Source organism: Episyrphus balteatus, chromosome 1 (genome assembly GCF_945859705.1).
Source record: "Episyrphus balteatus chromosome 1, idEpiBalt1.1, whole genome shotgun sequence".
Classification (NCBI taxonomy): Eukaryota; Metazoa; Arthropoda; class Insecta; order Diptera; family Syrphidae; genus Episyrphus; species Episyrphus balteatus.
In genome coordinates this window covers 45,658,877-45,678,812 of record NC_079134.1, presented here as the reverse complement: position 1 = coordinate 45,678,812, position 19,936 = coordinate 45,658,877, and the positions used below count along the sequence as shown (strand labels likewise).

At 31.1% G+C, this 19,936-nt stretch overlaps 2 protein-coding genes across 3 annotated transcripts; both read right to left on the bottom strand.

Moving 5' to 3' along the window:
- Positions 1-1,060: 1,060 nt before the first annotated feature.
- LOC129920228 (phenoloxidase-activating factor 2-like) lies at positions 1,061-13,516 on the bottom strand. The gene is made up of 3 exons (XM_056001489.1): positions 13,398-13,516; positions 2,130-2,514; positions 1,061-2,072 (listed from the first exon to the last, which is right to left on the bottom strand). The coding sequence occupies exons 2-3, from the start codon at positions 2,496-2,498 to the stop codon at positions 1,224-1,226; spliced, it is 1,218 nt and encodes a 405-aa protein (XP_055857464.1). The 5' UTR covers positions 2,499-2,514; positions 13,398-13,516; the 3' UTR covers positions 1,061-1,223.
- A 2,759-nt stretch (positions 13,517-16,275) lies between these two features.
- On the bottom strand, positions 16,276-18,424 carry LOC129920239 (phenoloxidase-activating factor 2-like). Of its 2 annotated transcripts, none has more exons than XM_056001509.1 (3): positions 18,213-18,424; positions 17,344-17,695; positions 16,276-17,286 (listed from the first exon to the last, which is right to left on the bottom strand). In XM_056001509.1, exons 2-3 carry the CDS (start codon positions 17,677-17,679, stop codon positions 16,417-16,419), a joined length of 1,206 nt encoding a protein of 401 aa, XP_055857484.1. In that variant the 5' UTR covers positions 17,680-17,695; positions 18,213-18,424; the 3' UTR covers positions 16,276-16,416. The 2 variants fall into 2 exon arrangements, with proteins under 2 accessions (XP_055857484.1, XP_055857476.1); XM_056001501.1 differs by lacking the exon at positions 18,213-18,424 and adding an exon at positions 17,819-18,140.
- Positions 18,425-19,936: the final 1,512 nt, after the last annotated feature.

Genomic DNA, 19,936 nt, shown 5'->3' with positions numbered 1-19,936 from the left:
AATATTTGAAACTTTCCATTCACCTAGTTCCTATGGTCTTCCGACTATCTACCCATTTTACAATTTTTACCAAAGAAACAGTTTTTAATGCACGAATATTCGTCAAAAATATCAGGGTCACAACTTATGAGAGTCACAAAAATTCGAGCAGATCACAACTCACAACAACTTAACGAAAAATTGTGAATCTAATAAATTGTGACTGTGGGGGGAATCGGGGTATACGATTTCTCACATTCCGAAAATTAAGGCACGTTCACATTATCATTTTGTTCAAAAAATAATTTTACTTTTCCGTTTTTTTTTTGTTGATAAAATCATAAATACTGAACAAATAATGAACAGCTTTTAAAATAATCATTTTTAGCATAAATAAATCATTTTTAGCAAAAAAAACAAAACCAACTTCCATGGATCAAGATTAGGTTTTATGGTTTTTAAAATAGTTACTATGGCAAAAAGTGAACGAAATTGAAATGGGACCACACTGCAGCCACCAGCTTTTCAATACAAAAAGAATTATCAAAATTGGTTCACTCAGTCCAAAGTTATGCGGTAACAAACATAAAAAAAAAAAAAAAAATACAGACGAATTGAATACCTCCTCCTTTTTGGAAGTCGGTAATAATGAACATTTGTATATGCTTTTGAATACAAAATAATTCATAATGAACATTTACTTAAAATAATGAACAGTTCATTATTATAATAAACGGATAGTCACCGTACGTATACACGATTGATGGATTTTTTCAGAGCATTCGATATATAGAAATTTCTTGATCTTTTCTCATCTCTAGCACTTATCTTTGTTTTGTTTCTTTATTTCTCTTATTATTTATTTTGCATTGGTAAATGGTAAGTTTAATTTTAAAGTATTGAATCAATTCTAAAAATGTTCTTGTATAAACACATGCCTAGGCATTTAATTCCAAAGCTTGCATATGTTTTTTGCTAAGATACAACGCAACGGTTTAAAATAACATTATTTTAACATCGATTTTTCTATTTATATTTCAGATTTATAACAAATAGTTATTAATTTCAAGTCTTTATTTATTAAACAACATATAGGTAATGATTGACATACATAGCATTTAAACTCATATTAGTTAAGATTATATATATTCAAAGTCCTAAATTCAAAAATAAGCTAAAAGATTTGAGAAGAAAAAAATAGTGATTTTTTTATAAGATATTCACATTATTAAAAGGAGTTTGCTTCAATCCTTGCTAGCTAATTTTTCATCAATCCACGAACGAAGTGCTTTAACATTTGCATATACGCCAGGCACATTTTCGTTACCACATCCAATACCCCAAGAAACAATTCCAACTTGGTAGTAACGATCGGAATTGTTGGCCATTGGACAAACTAATGGTGAACCACCGTCTCCTTTGCAAGTATCTTTTCCAATTTCTCCACCAGCACACATCAAACTGGAATGCAATTTAAAGAATGGTCCTAAACGAGTTTGTCTTAAGGCGTTTTGACATTTAGCTTTTGAAACTACTGGCAAATCAATCTTCTTCAAAATATTTGTTAAATTTTCGTCTCCTTGATTTTTCGCACCCCAGCCAGAGGCAAAACAACGTAAAGAGTCAAAATTTGTGTTGGCTGGTGGTAAACAAATTGTATTGATATGAGGAGCAGCCGTATCGAATGCTGTGGCGAGGAAAAGTAGGGCAATATTGTTTTTCAAATTTCCAGAATTATAATTTTCATGCATAATTATTTCTTCGACTTCTCTGTCCTGATGTGGATATGGTTCGGCATTTGATTTAGAGTCCCATTCACCAGCTCTGACCCGATAATTCAGGATTTGTGTGGTATTCACACAGTGAGCTCCAGTTAAAACGACTCTTGGAGCTATCAAAGAACCTCCACATTTGGGAGAGATTACAACTTTGCCATTACTTATCGTTTTCTCCAAAATTCTCACCATCCATGGAAATTCACCAAATTCAGCTACGTTATCAGTGGGTTCACTTATTTTTATTCCAACTCCATTTTTATTTCTATAGCCACATCCAACTGTTGATGGGAGTGGGTTTAAAGTTGGCTCATCTGACTTGAATAAAAAAAAAAAAACTAATAAAGATTTAAAGTTTTATCAAAGTTTTCTTACTATTTCACTAATATCACAGCATTTTTCTAAGCCCGTATTACATCCAGAGCCCAGGCGAATTTCAATCAATTTTGTACCAGAATCGTCCACTTTTCCATTGTTACAAAGATACTGACGAACACATACCATACGTGTACCACATGCCTGAAATGAGTTGCCCGATAGTGGACGTGGTAGGTTTTTTTGTCCAACTGTTGTAACAGGATGGTCTGTAGTTTCAGAATTCGATTCTCTTAATACTTGATCACTTATTCCATTTGGAGTTGTTACATTAAAAAAAACATCAAATATGACATCATTTATGGGTTGATCCTGAGTCACACATGATCCAATTAGAAAAATTGGGATGAGAATTAATTTAGCATTCATCCCAAAAATATCAAATCTGAAATTGATGAAATAAGTTTTTAGCTGTTTTGAAATATGAGGTTTGCAGGTTGCCCTTGTCTTTGTAAAATAATTTGAATGTTTAAGACTTGGCTAACCCTATTCAACAACTCAACCAACTGAAGAAGATCCAAATGAACAACCATAAAAATAACTAATTAGGTAATATTATTGCTAATCAGTTTTTTTTTTTTTTTAATTTGAAGTCAGTGATAGTAAACTTATTGAAGAACTAAGGTCAATAAGAAGCTCATATGTCTGGTGTGATTGAGAGACCTGGAATAGAATCGGATTTTTGGTTCATAAATTATGCAATTAAACCAAAAAGCTTACAAAGTGGCAGTGCAAAAAAGAACTAAATTCTATAAACTCTACAAGCAAAAAAAAAAAAAAACACAAAAACCGTCGGTCAGAAGAAAAAGAAAATCAAATCGAGAAAGGAGCGAATGATGAAAAAGAGGGATGCTATTAGTGTACAAAAAAGGAAACATCATAAAGCATAGTCGTTCGTAACGTAAGCGATCACATAGGAGTATTCTGGTCGAAAAGCTGGACAAAAGTCGATTTTCTAAAAATCAAAATTTTGAATTAAAGTTTTTACAAAGCGGATGCTAAATATACATGGGATCATATGATGCACTTCTTTTTTTTTGTGGTAAACTTTTTGGTGTGTCAAAACAAGTTCAAAGTCAGCTGTTTATTTTCTGGAATTTTTTTTGTAATTTTTGCTGATTTGGAAGTTATAGTTAGAGATTGATTGTGAGCAAGTGTGCTTTTAAACATTAAATTTTCATATGAGAAATACAATTGCAGGTATTGAATAATAATAATAAGAGTATAGTTATGGAAATATTAAATTTTTTTTTGTTTGAGTAAATGACAGTGGGAAAAGAGTCTACCACATATAGATATTTTTATTGCTTTTTTTAAAGTCTAAGTGTTTTTTTATAGTATTCCCTCCTATTCTGCTTCGATACATAGATTTATGATAACTTTGACTATTCTTTAAATTTAATATCCAAAAAATTGGGTGCGATTTTTTGCGATTAACAAAATAATTTGCGAGTGAAATTTTTACTTTTAGTAAAATCACTAATAATTTAATTTTAACTGGTTGTTAACATTTTCCAGAAATTTTTTTACTTAATGCATTTGGATTCACTTAGCCTAAAAATCACAATGGTTCCATTCTAGAAGGTCTAATATTTTAGATATTTAATTTTTTTACATTTTGGGTGTATTAAATTTCATACTATTTTTTTTAGTTTTTCTTATCACAAGCGTTTTTAAAGTTTTGCTGAAAAAAATTATTTCCTTGCATAAATAATAATTTTTAGCAAAAAAAAAGAGTGTGTGTACACATGTACACGCGACTGAAGTTATACTTCTCACTCAGTATATTAAATGAATATTTACGTTATTGTTTTTGTTTTTTGTGGCAACTTGCCACATGCAACTTGCCACATGCAACTTGCTACACGCAACTTGCCATATGCAACTTGCCACATGCAACTTGCCACATGCAACTTGCAACATGCAACTTGCCACATTTTGTATACTGAATGCCATATGGCTCGTGCCACTTGCCACATGCATTTTGCGACATGAAACATGCCACTTGCCACGTGTTGTGTGTTTTTTTTACCGTACTGCGGCGTACTGCATTTTTAAATACTAAAGTACTACCAACTCTAAATTTTAAACGACAGCCCTGCTGCCCAATTGTCTCGGAGATGGTGATCGCGTCATAATCCCTTTGACATTCTTGTCAAAAAAGAAATTTTCATACCCACCGTCCCATAAGAAGTATAACTTCAAAAATCATCTTCCATGTTAAACCGCCACATCATACCTATTTTTTCAGAATCGGGCTTAACTTTTTTTTTACCTTTAAGTTCACCCGGTTTGAGAACGCGTGCACCTAGAGGGATGGGAGTAGTACCCAAATGTAGGTTAGAGTCCTCGCTACCTTTTGGCATCAAAAATTTTATTTTCATTTTCTTCAAAATTCCGCGATATAGGCGTTGGAACGCTTTGATCTACAGACAGGGGAGTGGTGCCATATGAAAGCTTATATTCTCAGCTACCCGATAGTGGTATAATCCGCTTTTTCGATTTTTTTCAAAATTCCGAGAAAATCGTGTTTGAAATTAAGGGTAAAATTTTTTTTCGAAAAATCCCCGAATCTTTGAACGCTCCTGAAAGCTAAACCGTTTGAGAGCAATTTTTGGGAGTGATGCCAAATGATAGCTTGTGTCATGGGCCTACGCTTTGCACATTGTCAGATTTTTAAAAAATCGCCTTCCATGTTAAACCGCCACATCATGCCAATTTTTTCAGAATCGTGCCTATTTTTTTTTTTACTTTTAAGTTCTCCCGGTTTGAGAACGCGTGGGCCTACAGGGATGGGAGTTGTACCCAAATGTAGGTTAGAGTCAACGCTACCTTTTGGCATCAAAAAATTTGTTTTCATTTTCTTCAAAACTCCGCGATATAGGCGTTCGAACGCTTTGATCTAGAAACAGGGGAGTGGTGCCATATGAAAGCTTATATTCTCAGCTACCCGATAGTGGTATAATCCGGTTTTTCGATTTTTTTTCAAAATTCCGAGAAAATCGCGTTTGAAAGTTGGGGTAAAATTTTTTTTCGAAAAATCCCCGAATCTTTGAATGCTCCTGGAAGCTAAACCGCTTGAGAGCAATTTTTGGGAGTGATACCCAATAATAGCTTGTGTCATGGGCCTACGCTTTGCACATTCTCAGATTTTTAAAAAATCATCTTCCATGTTAAACCGCCACATCATACCTATTTTTTCAGAATCGGGCTTAACTTTTTTTTTACCTTTAAGTTCACCCGGTTTGAGAACGCGTGCACCTACAGGAATGGGAGTTGTACCCAAATGTAGGTTAGAGTCCTCGCTACCTTTTGGCATCAAAAAATTTTTTTTCATTTTTTTCAAAATTCCGAGATATAGGCGTTGGAAGTTGGGGAGCTCACTTTCAGCTCAGCTCACTTTCAGCTCAGCTCAAATGAGCTAAGCTATGGTACCTAGCTCAAATTTGAGCTGAGCTGTGAGCTGAGCTGAAATGTGAGCTTTTTGCAACCCTGGCAACTTGCCACATGGAAATTACCACATGCAGCTTGCCACATGCAACTTGCCACACGCAACTTGCCACATACAACTTGCCACATGCAACTTGCCACATACGACTTGCCACATGCATTTTGCCACATGAAACATGTAACTTGCAACGTGTTGTGTGTTTTATGTTTGCCGTACTGCGGCGTACTGCATTTTTGAATACTAAAGTACTGCCTACTCTAAAGGTGAAACGATAGCCCTGCTACCCAGGGTGATCGCGTCATAATCCCTTTGACATTCTTGTCAAAAAGTAAATTTTCATACCCACCCTCCCATAAGAAGTATAACTTCAAAAATAATTAGTTTTACTTCAAAAAATAATTTTGTCCAGGTTTTTGATCGAAATACTCCTATGTGCGATGTTGGGAATTTTGAGAAATCACTTGATTCACTTCTTTAATCTCTAAATGGCGATGACAAACCAATTTCCCCACATAGACAGATTGTATATCATTAAGTTTTTGATTAAGATGGTCAAGAATTACATTCAACGGAGCTGAGTTAAGTGAGAGATATCATAACTAAAATCTAATGGAAACTTCCATCTTACTGCCGAATTATTTAAATTAGCAGCCAATGAATGGCCTGGTTGGAATTGTGCACGAACTCATCAAATGAATCGAATCTCAGAACTATTTGTCCGATTTATACCCTTTGAAGCCGCATTAACTATTCATCGATTTCAAGACCGCTCGTCGGAGTATCTACAAAGAAAAGCTATTTATTTAATGCAATGTCTTGTTTTGACATCCCTTTCTGATTACAATCTTCTTTGGGAATAATGTTAATTCAATTTATAATATTAAGCTTAAAAAAAATTTAAGATCTGCATTGGTTTTCTTTATTTTTGCAATATTTTTAAAATTCAATTAATCTTGTTTTGAAAAAGACGTTTCGATCAATCAAATTTTTTATTGAAACGTATTTTTTTTTTTTTTTTTTAATTTTGAAAAAGACGTTTCAATCGAATTTAACTGAATTTTATAATATTATAAAAATAAAGAAAACCAATCCAGATAAAATTAAAGATTTTAAAGATGTTAAAAATTTGTTAAACTTAACATTATTCCCAAAGAAGGTTGTAAAACGTCGAAGAAAAATTAGGATAAATAACAAATTTGACCTCAAGCCCACATATACTAGTTAAAATTAAATTAAACAAATTTTTGTACTAAAAATTGATATATAGGTTATATGAAATTTTGAAATTTTTGTTGGAAATAACTTTAAAATAGTGTCATTTTATTGTGACATTAGATATAAAACTAGAAAATAAAATTTGGAGAACATCGGAGCAAAATATGAAGTGTTTAAAAAAAAAAATTTTTTTTCAATAAACTATGTATGTTTTAAAGTTTCAAAATATAAATTTTACTGATTAAATATTCTACAAATTGTTATTCTACAAAGGGCCAATTTTTCAATAGTCAAATAAACCTCAGATAGAGCTTATTCCTAGGAATAAAAGTTTTTTTTTTTATATTGACATTTATTCCTCTGAAAGTCTAACTGACGTTTATTAAGTTTTTTGTATTCTGAAAAATTCTGAAACGGTACAAAACTTAAATAATATGGAAAAATTACCTAATAAAATAGTCGGATTTCTTAAGAAAAAAATTGTATCTCGGTTATTTATGGAATATTCTCAACAATGTTATACCATTTTGAAAAGAGAATTGAACACACCAACTTTTAAGGTAACTTGCCGAAACATTGTAGTGCATTTTTTTTTACACTACGGTTCATTGAATTAGAGTCATGTAAAAAATTTTAGTACTTAGTTGGTCAAAAAAGTAATATTTTCTTTAAAACTGATGCAGCTGAGTTAAAATTTTTGAATGCATTTGGTAGCAGGGTTATTCAAGTTCCGTAACAAAAGAAAAAAATGAGAAAACTTAAGATTTGTAGTCACGGCACATGAAAAGCCGTCACAGGGTGACCATTTTTTCGACTTTTTTTCAAATGCCCATAACTCCCAAAATATATGGCTGCGATTTTTTTTTATTATTTTTCTGATAACTGTCACCACCTACCCTATCTACCGTTTTCGTTTCGACGTTAACTTTTGGGACACCCTGTATAAAAACAAAAATCCAAAAATAAAAAAAAAATAAAATTCATTATTCAAAAAAATAAAACAATATCTGAAATCAAATCGCCCCACAAAACAAGTATGCAGTTTTATTTGATATATTAAGGTGAATTTTTAGAAAAAAAAATTTCAAAATCGTTAGAGCCGTTTTTTATAAATAATTTTTTGAAAAAAAAAAGTTTTAAAATAAAATTGGTATGCCATTTTGTAGAAATCACTAATCAACATCTAAAAACAAAATTTCAAAAAAAATTCAATGTCCCGTTTTCGAAAATTTGATTTTTCAAAAAAAAATTTTCAAATTTTTTTTTTTAAAATCCAAAAAATTTTTTTTTTCAAAATTTTTTTTTGGCTTATATTTAAAGTATATAAATTTTTTCTTCAATAGATAGACCTTGTTTAAAAACTAACATTTGAATTTTTTTAACAAAATCGTTGGAGCCGTTTTTGTGAAATTAAATTTTTCCGAAATTTTTGTATGAGAGGTACCGTTATGTTTGGTCCAAAAAAATTAATTCCAAAAACCCCTCTGGAGAGTCTCCAAAAACTGCTACCTAGCAAGTTTGGAGTCAATTGGTCCATCCGCTCTGGCTCTAGTTCCTTATACAGACAGACAGACGGACTTCCGGAACCCACTTTTTGAAGTTATACTTCTTTTGCGAGGGTGGGTCATAAACAAAAAATACCAAGACTGGAAACTCGGCGGTCAACTGACGTTTGCCTACAAGCTGCGAGGTGTGGCGAATGTCGTGAACCTATCGTTGTGTTCGTGTCCGATGTGTGGGGAATGTCGTGAATCTATAAATGTGTGCGTGTTAACGTCATTTACCAACGTGGTGGCTTTCACATATATTCACAGACAGCACTGTACACAAAAGGGTTTTGGGGGGAAAGACGTACGAAAGTTTCCAGTCTTGGTATTTTTTGTTTATGGGGTGGGTATAAAAATTTTCTTTTTGACAAGAACTGTCAAAGGGATTATCTAACTAGGTGCGCCATCTAGATGCAAAAGTTGGAAACCCCATGGACTAATATGGAATATGGAACAAAGGGTGCGTGATAAGAACATCTGGATGTTTCAATGATTAAGCTGTAAACGCATTTGAAAAAATTTCTAGTGTTCATTACACACTGCGATTTAAGGCAGTGTGTGAATCGGGTTAAATATTTAGCCGAGGCTAAGTTTGTGACACTATTGTGGTTAATAAAAAAAATGCAGCTGTTAAAAAGTTACCCTGCTCTGGGACCCGGTTAAGTTTTTATCTTCAGAGGATAATTTTTTTGCAGAAGGATTTAAGGCTTGGCCACACCGGAGACCGGAGGGTACATGCGGTAGCGGTACGGGTATTTACACTTTGCGGCACTAATTCACATGGCAAGCCTGAATGGTTCTGAAAACAAATAATGAAAAACAACAAAATAGCCAATGGAACACAACATTTAACAATGTTCACACACAAAAAAAAAAACATTTTAACACTTTAAATACATAATATTTTTCACTTGTGCCCTTAATTATGAAAGTGGACTAAGTCACTTTCAAAAATGGTCTCAAATCTAGCCTTAAAATAGTTATTATTTAAGGGGTAAAGTTTATTTGAAAGCAAAATTGCAGTAAATAAACTTCTTTATTGCTCCTCTAGTGATTTTATAAAAGAAACATAATTAAATCGTTATAAGAAAATTATTATGTAAGTTTTTCTTTAAACAATGCAAAAAGTGACTTAGTCCACTTTCTTAATCATGGGCACACTTATCGATCACATTTATTATTCAATTTTTATAATTTAATAATTAATTTTCCACAAAACGAAAAACCACCGACATTTGCTTCTTTAGAAATTATGACAAGATTTTATAGAATTATAAGACATTTTTTTTACATCATCCTTATTTTATTTCCTACCATTAAGCTAAGGGTGATATAACATTGCCATATTTGATAGTGCAGGGATATGATCTTGTGGATTTTGCCTTTTTGAAGTTATATTTCTTTTACGACGCGTCGCGACCAAACATTTACTTTTTAACAAGAAATATCAAAGTAAATCAGTAAATCAATTATGGTCTGAACCTTAGTGAATTTCTGTGAGACAGAAGTATAACTTCAATCGCGTGTACAGTACATGTGTACACACACGCTTTTTTTGGCATTGTCTACCATCGTAATGTCATGGAAAAATGTTATCTCAACTTTTTTTTTTTGTACGAATGCATAACTTGATATATATAGTACCTATATCGCAAGTAAAAATACTGTAAAATTTTCAGCCCTTAATATTAACATTAAGTACCGCCGCATCGCAAATTTCTATTTCCCATATGATTTACATGGGAAATTTAGAATTTTATAACTTTTTAATGATTCATCATTTTTTTTGATAAACTGCCCCGTTTCGAAGTTATTCAACTTTAAAATGTAAAAGGTAATTTTTTCTTCATTTTTGTTCATTTTTTTGACGAAATTATTAGGTTTTTCAAAAAATTTGGCAAAATTTTCAAATATTTGTATTCTATGTTGTGTTTTGGTTTCACAGATCTTTTTATATAACTAATCTGAAGGTATCCCAGAATTTATGGTATACCTCAGGTATCCGAGTGATCAGCTGATATACATTTGGCTTTTTTTTATTTTGATTACTTTTCGGGCGATTATTCAGCTTCAAAATAAAAAAAAATTGCAAGAAATAAAGTCAAAGCGATTGTGCAAGTACTATTCAACAATAAAAAAAAATGTAATTTGCTCAAAAGAAAAAGTTTCCTCTTCTCAATACATATTTACATATTTTTTTAGTAGCTGCTTGGGCAAGCTATCGGGATACCTCTTTGTTCAAAAAGATATTCCAGATACGGGTATCCCAGATAGCCTATCCGATAGGTGTTTGAACGTGCCCAATCTTTCCCATGTAAATCATATGGGAAATAGAAATTTGCGATGAGGCGGTACTTAATGTTAATATTTAGCTCTGAAACTTTTACAGTACTTTTTTTTTTCGTCATTTTCAACAATATTTTCGATAATGCTTTGAACAATAAAAAAAATTTTTTTTGAATCAGTGTAATATAAATTAGGTATGTATGTAATTTTCTTAATTTCTCTCTTTTTCTTGTAAAAAAAAATCACTTAGATTCTTCAGAAAGCAAAAAATATACAATAAACATACATTTGTATTTTGTTTGTAAAAAATGGCTTGAATCCATCAGTTTTCAATTTTTTTTCATCCATGACCCACCAATCAACTAGGGTTGCCAACCGTACTCTAAAAAAGAGTATTGTGCTCTATTTCAAGTATGTGTACTCTATAATCTATAACTCTGATAGAGTACGTCAAAATACTCTTATTTTACTTAAGACTGTGTTTACCAGGGATGGAAAATGAGATTTTTCAATTGTACTGAAAATTTCATTTGTATTGAACTAAAATGGGTATAATTGTATTGAAATATATTTTTCACGCGAGTAATTAATAAAATAAAATTTAATCAAAATGTTTCATTTGCAAAAACTCTTAAATTTTCCATTTAGATACATTTCATTATTTTCTGCGTAAAATTGAAATTTTTATTTAATTGCGGTATAGATAAATATGGGGAAAAGTACTTATTCACAAAACACTACGTATTAAAAAAATTGAAAAAAATGCAAAAATCGTGGAGACCTAAATTAAAGTGCAATAATTGTTGTTTTAAGGTAATGACTCACTTTTGAACTTAAAATTAGTTTTACAGACTTGAAATACTCGGTAATTACCACAACTTTCTAAAAAGATATATTGTGAACAGTGAACACATTTCCAGCATAAAGACAAACGTGTTTTCTTTGAAATTCACGAACTTTAATCTACACTAACATGACTATTCCATTTAAAAGTCTGCAGGACTCCGGGCTTAATGCTTAACATACTTTGAAAATTGTTTTCATTTTTTTTTCCTGAATTTATAAGAGAGTGAATTCAGTTTTTGCATTTCGACTTTATAAGTCTCAGATTCCAACAACATTTACAATATTTGCTGATGAATGTCGAAAAATAGAACAACTTGATCAGTTTTATAAATATTTTCAAAAAAACAAGTCATTACACTCAAATTGCAACATTTATTTTAATTCAAAAAAAATCTGGAATTAAATTAAAACTTAAAGAAATAGATCTCTCGTTTTTTTTTTAACTTTCGGTTTTCTCTTTTTTTAAATCTTAGATTGATGTAAAATAATTTTATCGAATTTAAACGAATTGTATTTTTGTACTCGAGCAAACTCATTTGTATCGAATTCGATACAATTGTATCGACTTTTCCATGCCTGGTGTGTACCCTTTACCACCACATAAATTTGTATTATTAAGTTTAAAAAAACGAGGCTTAAAATATTCGACCTTATAATTTCTAAATTTCAACAATTGTAATTTAGAGAGTACAAATAACAATAATTTTAAACATTTTTCCAAGTATTTTTTACGTCTACTGGAAAGGGCAGGACATGAGCAGAGAAGATGTTGGATTGTTTCTTCTTCTTCCTCGTCAAGGCAACTTCTACACTACTTCTACAGAAGTCGTTAGAGACTACGCCAAGTCTTATGGCGTGTCTACCTTTGAGGCAGTGTCCTGTTAAGACACCTATTAGAGAGCTGATATGAAACCTGCTTAGAGACAATACATTTTTTGAACGTTTTGGATCTAGGTTAGGCCTTCTTGATATTAAATAAAGAAATATGAGTTTTGAATTTGAAATTTTGGAGTAATACACAACACATAATGTTAGATAAAAACAACAAAAAAATGTTATGAACGGCAAGAACAAAAAAATACATTTTCAAGACTTGAAATAAATGGTACTCTTCTTTTTTCAAATGTACTCTTTTTTTTCGTCTCTAAAATCAAATATACTCTATTCTTTCTTTAAAAAGTTGGCAACCCTACAATCAACCCACATTCACATAGCGAAATTATTACATAATATATATCTATACTTTATAAGTCCTAAAGTTGGGGAATTTCAGCAGCAAATTATTGTTTTTTTTTTTCCTTAAAGCCTGGTACGCTGCTCGCGCTAAATTTTAGCCAAGATAAAATTCCCATACAAGTTATCGATAATTTGTATGGGATTCATTTTAGCTCAGATAAAAGTTTTCGATAATTTGTATGGGAGCTAAAATTTAGCGCGAGCAGCGTACCAGGCTTAAAATAAAAAATTTCGGGAAAAAAAATTTCAAAGAACTTACTCAAATACTTAAACACCAAAATTTTAGCACTTTTAGATAATAATGATGTACCTAACCTAATATTTTTAATGCAACGTTTAAAATTATTTTGTATAGTGCTTGGAACAAAAAATTATTTTCCATTAATTCTCCATTTATTTATAGAACTTAAGCGAGCAGATAACAAAAGTTCCTCATCATTATTTTGATTTCACAAAAATCGTAAATCAAAAACTAAGCTAATTTCAATAAATCACCTTAACAAAATTCACAGTAAATTAATTCAAGAAAATAACTTCACAGATAACCAATTAATCAATACACCAGATTTTGCATTATTCTTGTTTATAGAGAAACAAAAAAAAAATCAATCAATTCCTTAGCACTAATATTCTAATCAGGTAAAATTAAACCGATTCAATTATCCAGAAAAGAACTTCAAGTAATACCTTTCAGAGAACTCGTGTTAAAAGTGTACTGAACCGTTAAAAGATTTTAATTCAACTGTCTGATCAACAATAGTTTTCGAAGATGCCATTTATGTTTTCATATATATTTTTTTTTACTCAAAAATATTTTTTATAATAAAAGCTACTGATACAGTCAGATTATGTTTATTTATAACATTATGTGCATGTTTTACGTAGGTGGACCAAAATACTTCGCGATACCATTGAATTTGCAAAAATATTGAAATGTTTATAAATTTTTTTTTTTTTGTTCATTCTTTTATTTAATTTTTTTATTTACAAGCATGTTTTAAATGATTTTTCTTTATTTACTTATAAACAAAGCTATTGAAAAAACAACTGCTTTACTTTACTAAAAACTCTCTAATATGGCAATTTTTTACATTTACATTTATGAAGATGAAACTAAGTCCATTGGCTGATACAATGCAAGTAAATTATACAACACAGATAGACAAGAAAGAGAAAAAACAACAGAAAAACATACGCACTTTTAGCCGGAGAGATGTTTGCAAATTTTCAACATCACTCGGGATTCGGGAAAAAGAATTGGCAGAAAGCCGACTACTGGGCGGAATCGAATAAGCGTGGGTGAGGGGGTCATTTGCATTTTTTTTTTAAAGTGATAGAAATTGTTGAAGCAGATGTAGAAGAAACAATTCCAAAATGGCAGAAAGCTAAGTAGACGGAAAATTGGTGGCCAAAAGTTGTAATTTTAATTGATTTTGTTTTAATTTACCTTACCTACTCGGAAATTTCTGCTTTTTTGCAAGTGTGTTTTCAAATATATGAAAAGCTGTAGGTAAAATGAGAATCTCAGCAAATGAATAGGGTTTCCCTTTCAAGCATTTTTTGAGTTTTGAAAAGAGAAAAAAAACCATTGATCTTAAATTTTTTTGAGACAAAAACTGTAACTTTTTTATTATTTTGAATTTCATCGTCTTGTCATGCCTACTGCAATTTTAAATGACAATGTATATGAATTTAAAAAATGAAAATAACTGCATACTGCAAGGCACTTACGATTTTGTTTTTTTTATTTCAAGCAACAAGGGACAAAATTTCGTATGCAATCCATACCGAGTTTTAAAGTGGTACAGTGTTTAGAGTTATTACGCGCGACAGAGTTACGGCAGTCAAAGTTACGCGAAACCGAAGTTACGAAAAACTAGAGTTACGAATTCTAAAGTTATGTTAAGCTATGACATGTGATTTTTGGGTTGGCAACAATTGCGAGGAACGATATGGAATTATGGAAACATAAATAAGAGAATATCGATACGAAGGTGCAATATTAGTTGGACAAATAAGAAGTTAATTTCAATTATGTCGCCCAAACTTACATAAGTATACTTATGTTTTTTTTTCTATTTCAACGTTTTTGCGATCTTCTCACAAAAAACAAAACCATATATTATGTATATCTATACCTATCCAATCAAAATTTTACAAGATTAAATAACACCCATTTTCGCTTTACTCATTTAGTTCTGACCAATGAGAAAAATGTTAATCTCTTGTTTGTATTTCCATAATTCCATATCGTTCCTCGCAATTGTTGCCAACCCAAAAATCACATGTCATAGCTTAACATAACTTTAGAATTCGTAACTCTATTTTTTCGTAACTTCGGTTTCGCGTAACTTTGACGCTCGTAACTCTGTCGCCCGTAACTCTGATATTCGTAACTTCGTCGGTTTCCCTCTACAAACATACATAAGCTAAAAAATATAGCTATGAAAATTATTATAACAAGAGGCAGTTTTGTAATCTTATAAACTGGGGCCTGTTTCAGAGCTTACTACATCAACAACATCATCGACGACCTCAATAATCAATAGATGCATCCGATTGAAAGTCGGGAAATACTTGTTATGGTCTAAACTCTAAATAATGCTATTGTTCGAAAAAGTGCTTCACAAAGTTAAATTGGCCGTACACGAAGAAAACAGACTTCATAGAATTAAGCGGATCGCACCTTAATTTAAGAAGATTTCTGCATAGTTTTTTGCTAAGATAACTTTCACCTTAAATTTAGGTGACATCACCATAAATTAAGGTGACAAATCACATTAATTTCTTGAATGTGCAAATAACAAAAAAAAATAAAAGTGGCAGCCACCGGAGATCGAACCGACAACTGTTGGGTTACTAGGCCAGTGCCTTACCACCGTGCTCTCTCACTGTTGGAAATGATTATGATAAACTGCAACTAAAGCTCAAGTGTGCATATAATTTTACAATTTTTATTTTTTTCGGTTTTTTTTTAAGATGAACATTAACATTCACATTAAAATAAGATAAAGTTCACATTAAATTTAACTGAGTTTAAGTGGAATCACCTTATTTTAAGCGAAAATTGATTGCTTTTAAAAAATTCCAACTCTTTTCGTCGATGTACAGACATAAATGAGGATAATATTTTGAAAATTCTGCCACCCGTTTTCCGTCCACTTAGCTTTCTGTCATTTCGGAATTCTACACCATTTAAACACAAATTTAACTCAGCAACTTTTTTTCCTTATGAGAAAAAAATCATAAATAACCAAATGAGTGAATTTTTGCACTGTAGGTATTCTAGCTGGTTCACATTAAGTGGCTTAATTTTAATTTTACATCAAGGCTCAGTCAAAATTTTAACAATTTATGACTTTAGTTCCTTCCAATTACTCGTCGTGACACTGAAGCTATGTGTGAATTGGGTTAAATTTTTAGCCGAGGATAAATTTCCGACACTATTGAGGTGAAAAGATAAATCTCAGGCTGTCAAAAGTTCGTCGACTTTCCAATTTGCAGTGTTTTAACAATAACTAAATCAAAACTCTTATTATAAGTATGTAATTAATGGTTTTTATTTTCTGAAGCAATTAGAGGAGTTATAAAAAAGTCTATTTACTATAATTTCGCTATCAAATGGAGTTAAACAATTTTTTTTTTTATTTTTAATTGTTATTTTTTTTAGCACTGACTTTGTCCATTTTAATAATTAAAAACACATTTATGGGGTACAAATTTTTGTATCGATGTCTTTATAAGCCAATATTTCATCAATCCAAGAACGGAGATGTGGAATGCTTGCATAAACACCAGGCCAATTATTATGACATCCAATACCCCAAGAAACAATTCCAACTTGGTAGTAACGATCGGGATTGTTGGCCATGGGACAAACTAATGGTGAACCACCGTCTCCTTTGCAAGTATCTTTGTTATGTTCTCCACCAGCACAAATAAAACTGGAATGCAATTTAAAAGATTGTCCTAAATAAGTTTGTCTTAAGTCTTTTTGACATATAGCATTTGGAACTATTGGCAACTCAATCTTCTTCATAATTTTTGGATATTTGTTTGATTTGAATTTTGTCCTTCCCCAGCCAGAAGCAATACAACGTGACCTGTCAAAATTTGTGTTGACTGATGGCAAACAAACTGTTTTGATGTGAGGAGCCTCATCGAATGGTATATCGATGAAAAGTAGAGCAATATTGTTCTCCAAAAAATTACCATCATCAAAGTTTTCATGCTTAATTATTTCTACGACTTGTCTGTCCTGATGTGGAAATGGTTCGGCATCTGAATTATATTCCCATTCACCAGCTCTGACCAGATAATTCAGGATTTGTGTGGTATTCACACAGTGAGCTCCAGTTAAAACGACTCTTGGAGCTATCAAAGAACCTCCACATTTGGGAGAGATTACAACTTTGCTATTACTTATCGTTTTCTCCAAAATTCTCACCATCCATGGAAATTCACCAAATTCAGCTACGTTATCAGTGGGTTCACTTATTTTTATTCCAACTCCATTTTTATTTCTATAGCCACATCCAACTGTGAATGGGAGTGGGTTTAAAATTGGTTCATCTGACTTGAAAAAAAAAAAAAATTGTAATAAAGATTTAAAGTTTTATCAAAGTTTTCTTACAATTTCACTTTTATCACAGCAAGTTTCCATACCAATATCACATCCAGAACCCATGCGAGGTTCAATAATTGATTCACCATACCTGTTTAAATTTCCATTTTTGCAAAGATATTGACGAACACATACCTTATTATCACTACATATCTTATTTGAGCTGTTAGTGAGTACAGCCGGTTGTACAGCATCAACATTTAATGGACTTGATGTTACAAAATTAATTTTGGAAACATCATTTATGACTTTTTGATAATTCGGAGGGTTTTGATTAATCCCATAGATTAGACCATGGCATAATCCAATTAGGAAAATTGGGATGAGAATTAATTTTGCATTCATTGCAAAATTGTCAAATCTGAAATTGGAGAAATATGTATGTTTTTAGCTGTTTCGAATTATGAGTTTTTTTTTAACTTTTTCTTGGCAAAACAATACAAATTTTAATAAGATTTGGAAGAAAATCATAGAGAAATCTTACTGTTTTTGTTCTATTTTATGTGGTCTATTTTTCTGTGTGTATGACAGGACAGTATCTACAGAGACGATCTATTTAATGCAATGTCTTTGTAGAATTGCTATAAAGAATGCATACTGCTCAAGAGCTTTTAACCCAATGTACAATAGACTGTAGTAGTCAAAGAACTTATTCAAATACTTAAACACCAAAATTTCAGCACTTTAGTAGCCAAATGTTTTTAATGCAACGTTTAGTATTATTTTTTTTATTTTGTAATAGGTAGTGCTTTAGGAGAATTTCCATTAATTTTCAATTTATTTATAGAACTTTAGCGAGCAGATAACAAAAGTCCTCATCATTATTTTGATTTCACAAAAATCGTAAATCAAAAACTAAGCTAATTTCAATAATTCACCTTAACAATTCACAGAAAAAAATTTTAAGAAAATAACTTCACAGATAACCAACTAATCAAAACACCAGATTTTGCATTATTCTTGTTTTTGGAGAAACAAAATAAAATCAAGCAATTCTTTAGCACTAATATTATAATTAGATAAAATTAAACCGATTCAATTATGCAGAAAAGAACTTCAAGTAATTCCTTTCAGAGAACTCGTGTTAAATGTGTACTGAACGGTCAAAAGATTTTAATACAACTGTCTGATCAACAATGGCTTTCGAAGATGCCATTTATGTTGTCATATATTTTTTTTACTCAAAAATATATAAAAAAAAAAAAAAACAAAAAATAATAAACTTAATTTTTGTTTCTCAAAAATATGTTTTATAATAAAAGCGAATGATACACTCAGATTAAGTTTATTTATAACATTATGTGTTTTAGTAGGTGGACTAAAATACATACTTCTTGATGTCAGTGAATTTGCAAAAATATTGAAATGTTTATCAATATTTTGTTTTTTTATTACCTATTCATTCTTTTATTTACTAATAACATTTGCAAGCATGTTTTAAATGATTTTTCTGTATTTATAAACAAAGCTATTGAAAAAGGAAAAACAACTGCTTTACTTTACTAAAAACTGAAATTTAATTTATAAAATTAAGCTCTCTAATATGGAAATTTTTTACTTGCTCTATAGGGCAAGTAGAGGTTTCGTGTAGAAAAAAAATTCGAGGTTTTAATCAAAACCAACATAACGATGATGGAGAAGATCAAAAAAGTGGTTTTCGTCATGCCGTCCGTCAATTCAATTCAATTTTGTTTTATTGAACATACTATATACATTGACTTAAGATTAACTTATTTCTAATAAGATACATTGGGCACGTTCAAACACCTATCGGATAGGCTATCTGGGATACCCGTATCTGGAATATCTTTTTGAACAAAGAGGTATCCAGATAGCTTGCCCAAGCAGCTACTAAAAAAATATGTAAATATTGAGAAGAGGAAACTTTTTCTTTTGAGCAAATTACATTTTTTTTATTGTTGAAAAGTACTTGCACAATCGCTTTGACTTTATTTCTTGCAATTTTTTTTTATTTTGAAGCTGAATAATAGCCCGAAAAGTAATCAAAACAAAAAAAAGCCAAATGTATATCAGCTGATCACTCGAATACCTGAGGTATACCAGAAATTCTGGGATACCTTCAGATTATTTTTTGACAGAAAATGGTTCGTTTCCTTGCTAATTTTTAACATTGTTTACAACAACAAAAAGCTATCCGATAGCTTTATGTTAGCTCTTTGAACGTGCCCATTGATTGATATAAAATTTGTTGGCACATATGGGGCCTAACCTTAAACAATGGATAAAAGATAAAATATATATAAATATAGTACATGAATAGTAATACAGTCAAATAAGGAGAAAAAAGGGGTAAATCTCGGAATGAATGTTAGTAGAAATTTTTTTTGCTCAATATCTACCTTTTGCCATTCTATAACATATCTCAAAAGTCTAGAAAAATCTCATGTCCGCTTGTCGCGATTTCAAGGTCAAATCGCGAAATGGAGATTTTCAAAATTAGCAAAAATAGGCTATGGTATTATATGCACATATGATACATGATTTCAAGGTATTTTTTAATGCTGATTCCAAAAAATCTAAAATCAAGACAATCTGACGTCTCTGGAAAAAGTTATACCTGTTTTTCATCTGTCAACTCATA

Excerpts from the sequence above, each read along its gene's own strand:
- LOC129920228 (XM_056001489.1), bottom strand. The coding sequence starts at position 2,498 with ATGAATGCTAAATTAATTCTCATCCCAATTTTTCTAATTGGATCATGT. Across the intron at positions 2,073-2,129 it reads GCTGTGATATTAGTGAAATA|TCAGATGAGCCAACTTTAAA; the intron begins GTAAGAAAACTT and ends TTTTTATTCAAG.
- LOC129920239 (XM_056001509.1), bottom strand. The coding sequence starts at position 17,679 with ATGAATGCAAAATTAATTCTCATCCCAATTTTCCTAATTGGATTATGC. Across the intron at positions 17,287-17,343 it reads GCTGTGATAAAAGTGAAATT|TCAGATGAACCAATTTTAAA; the intron begins GTAAGAAAACTT and ends TTTTTTTTCAAG.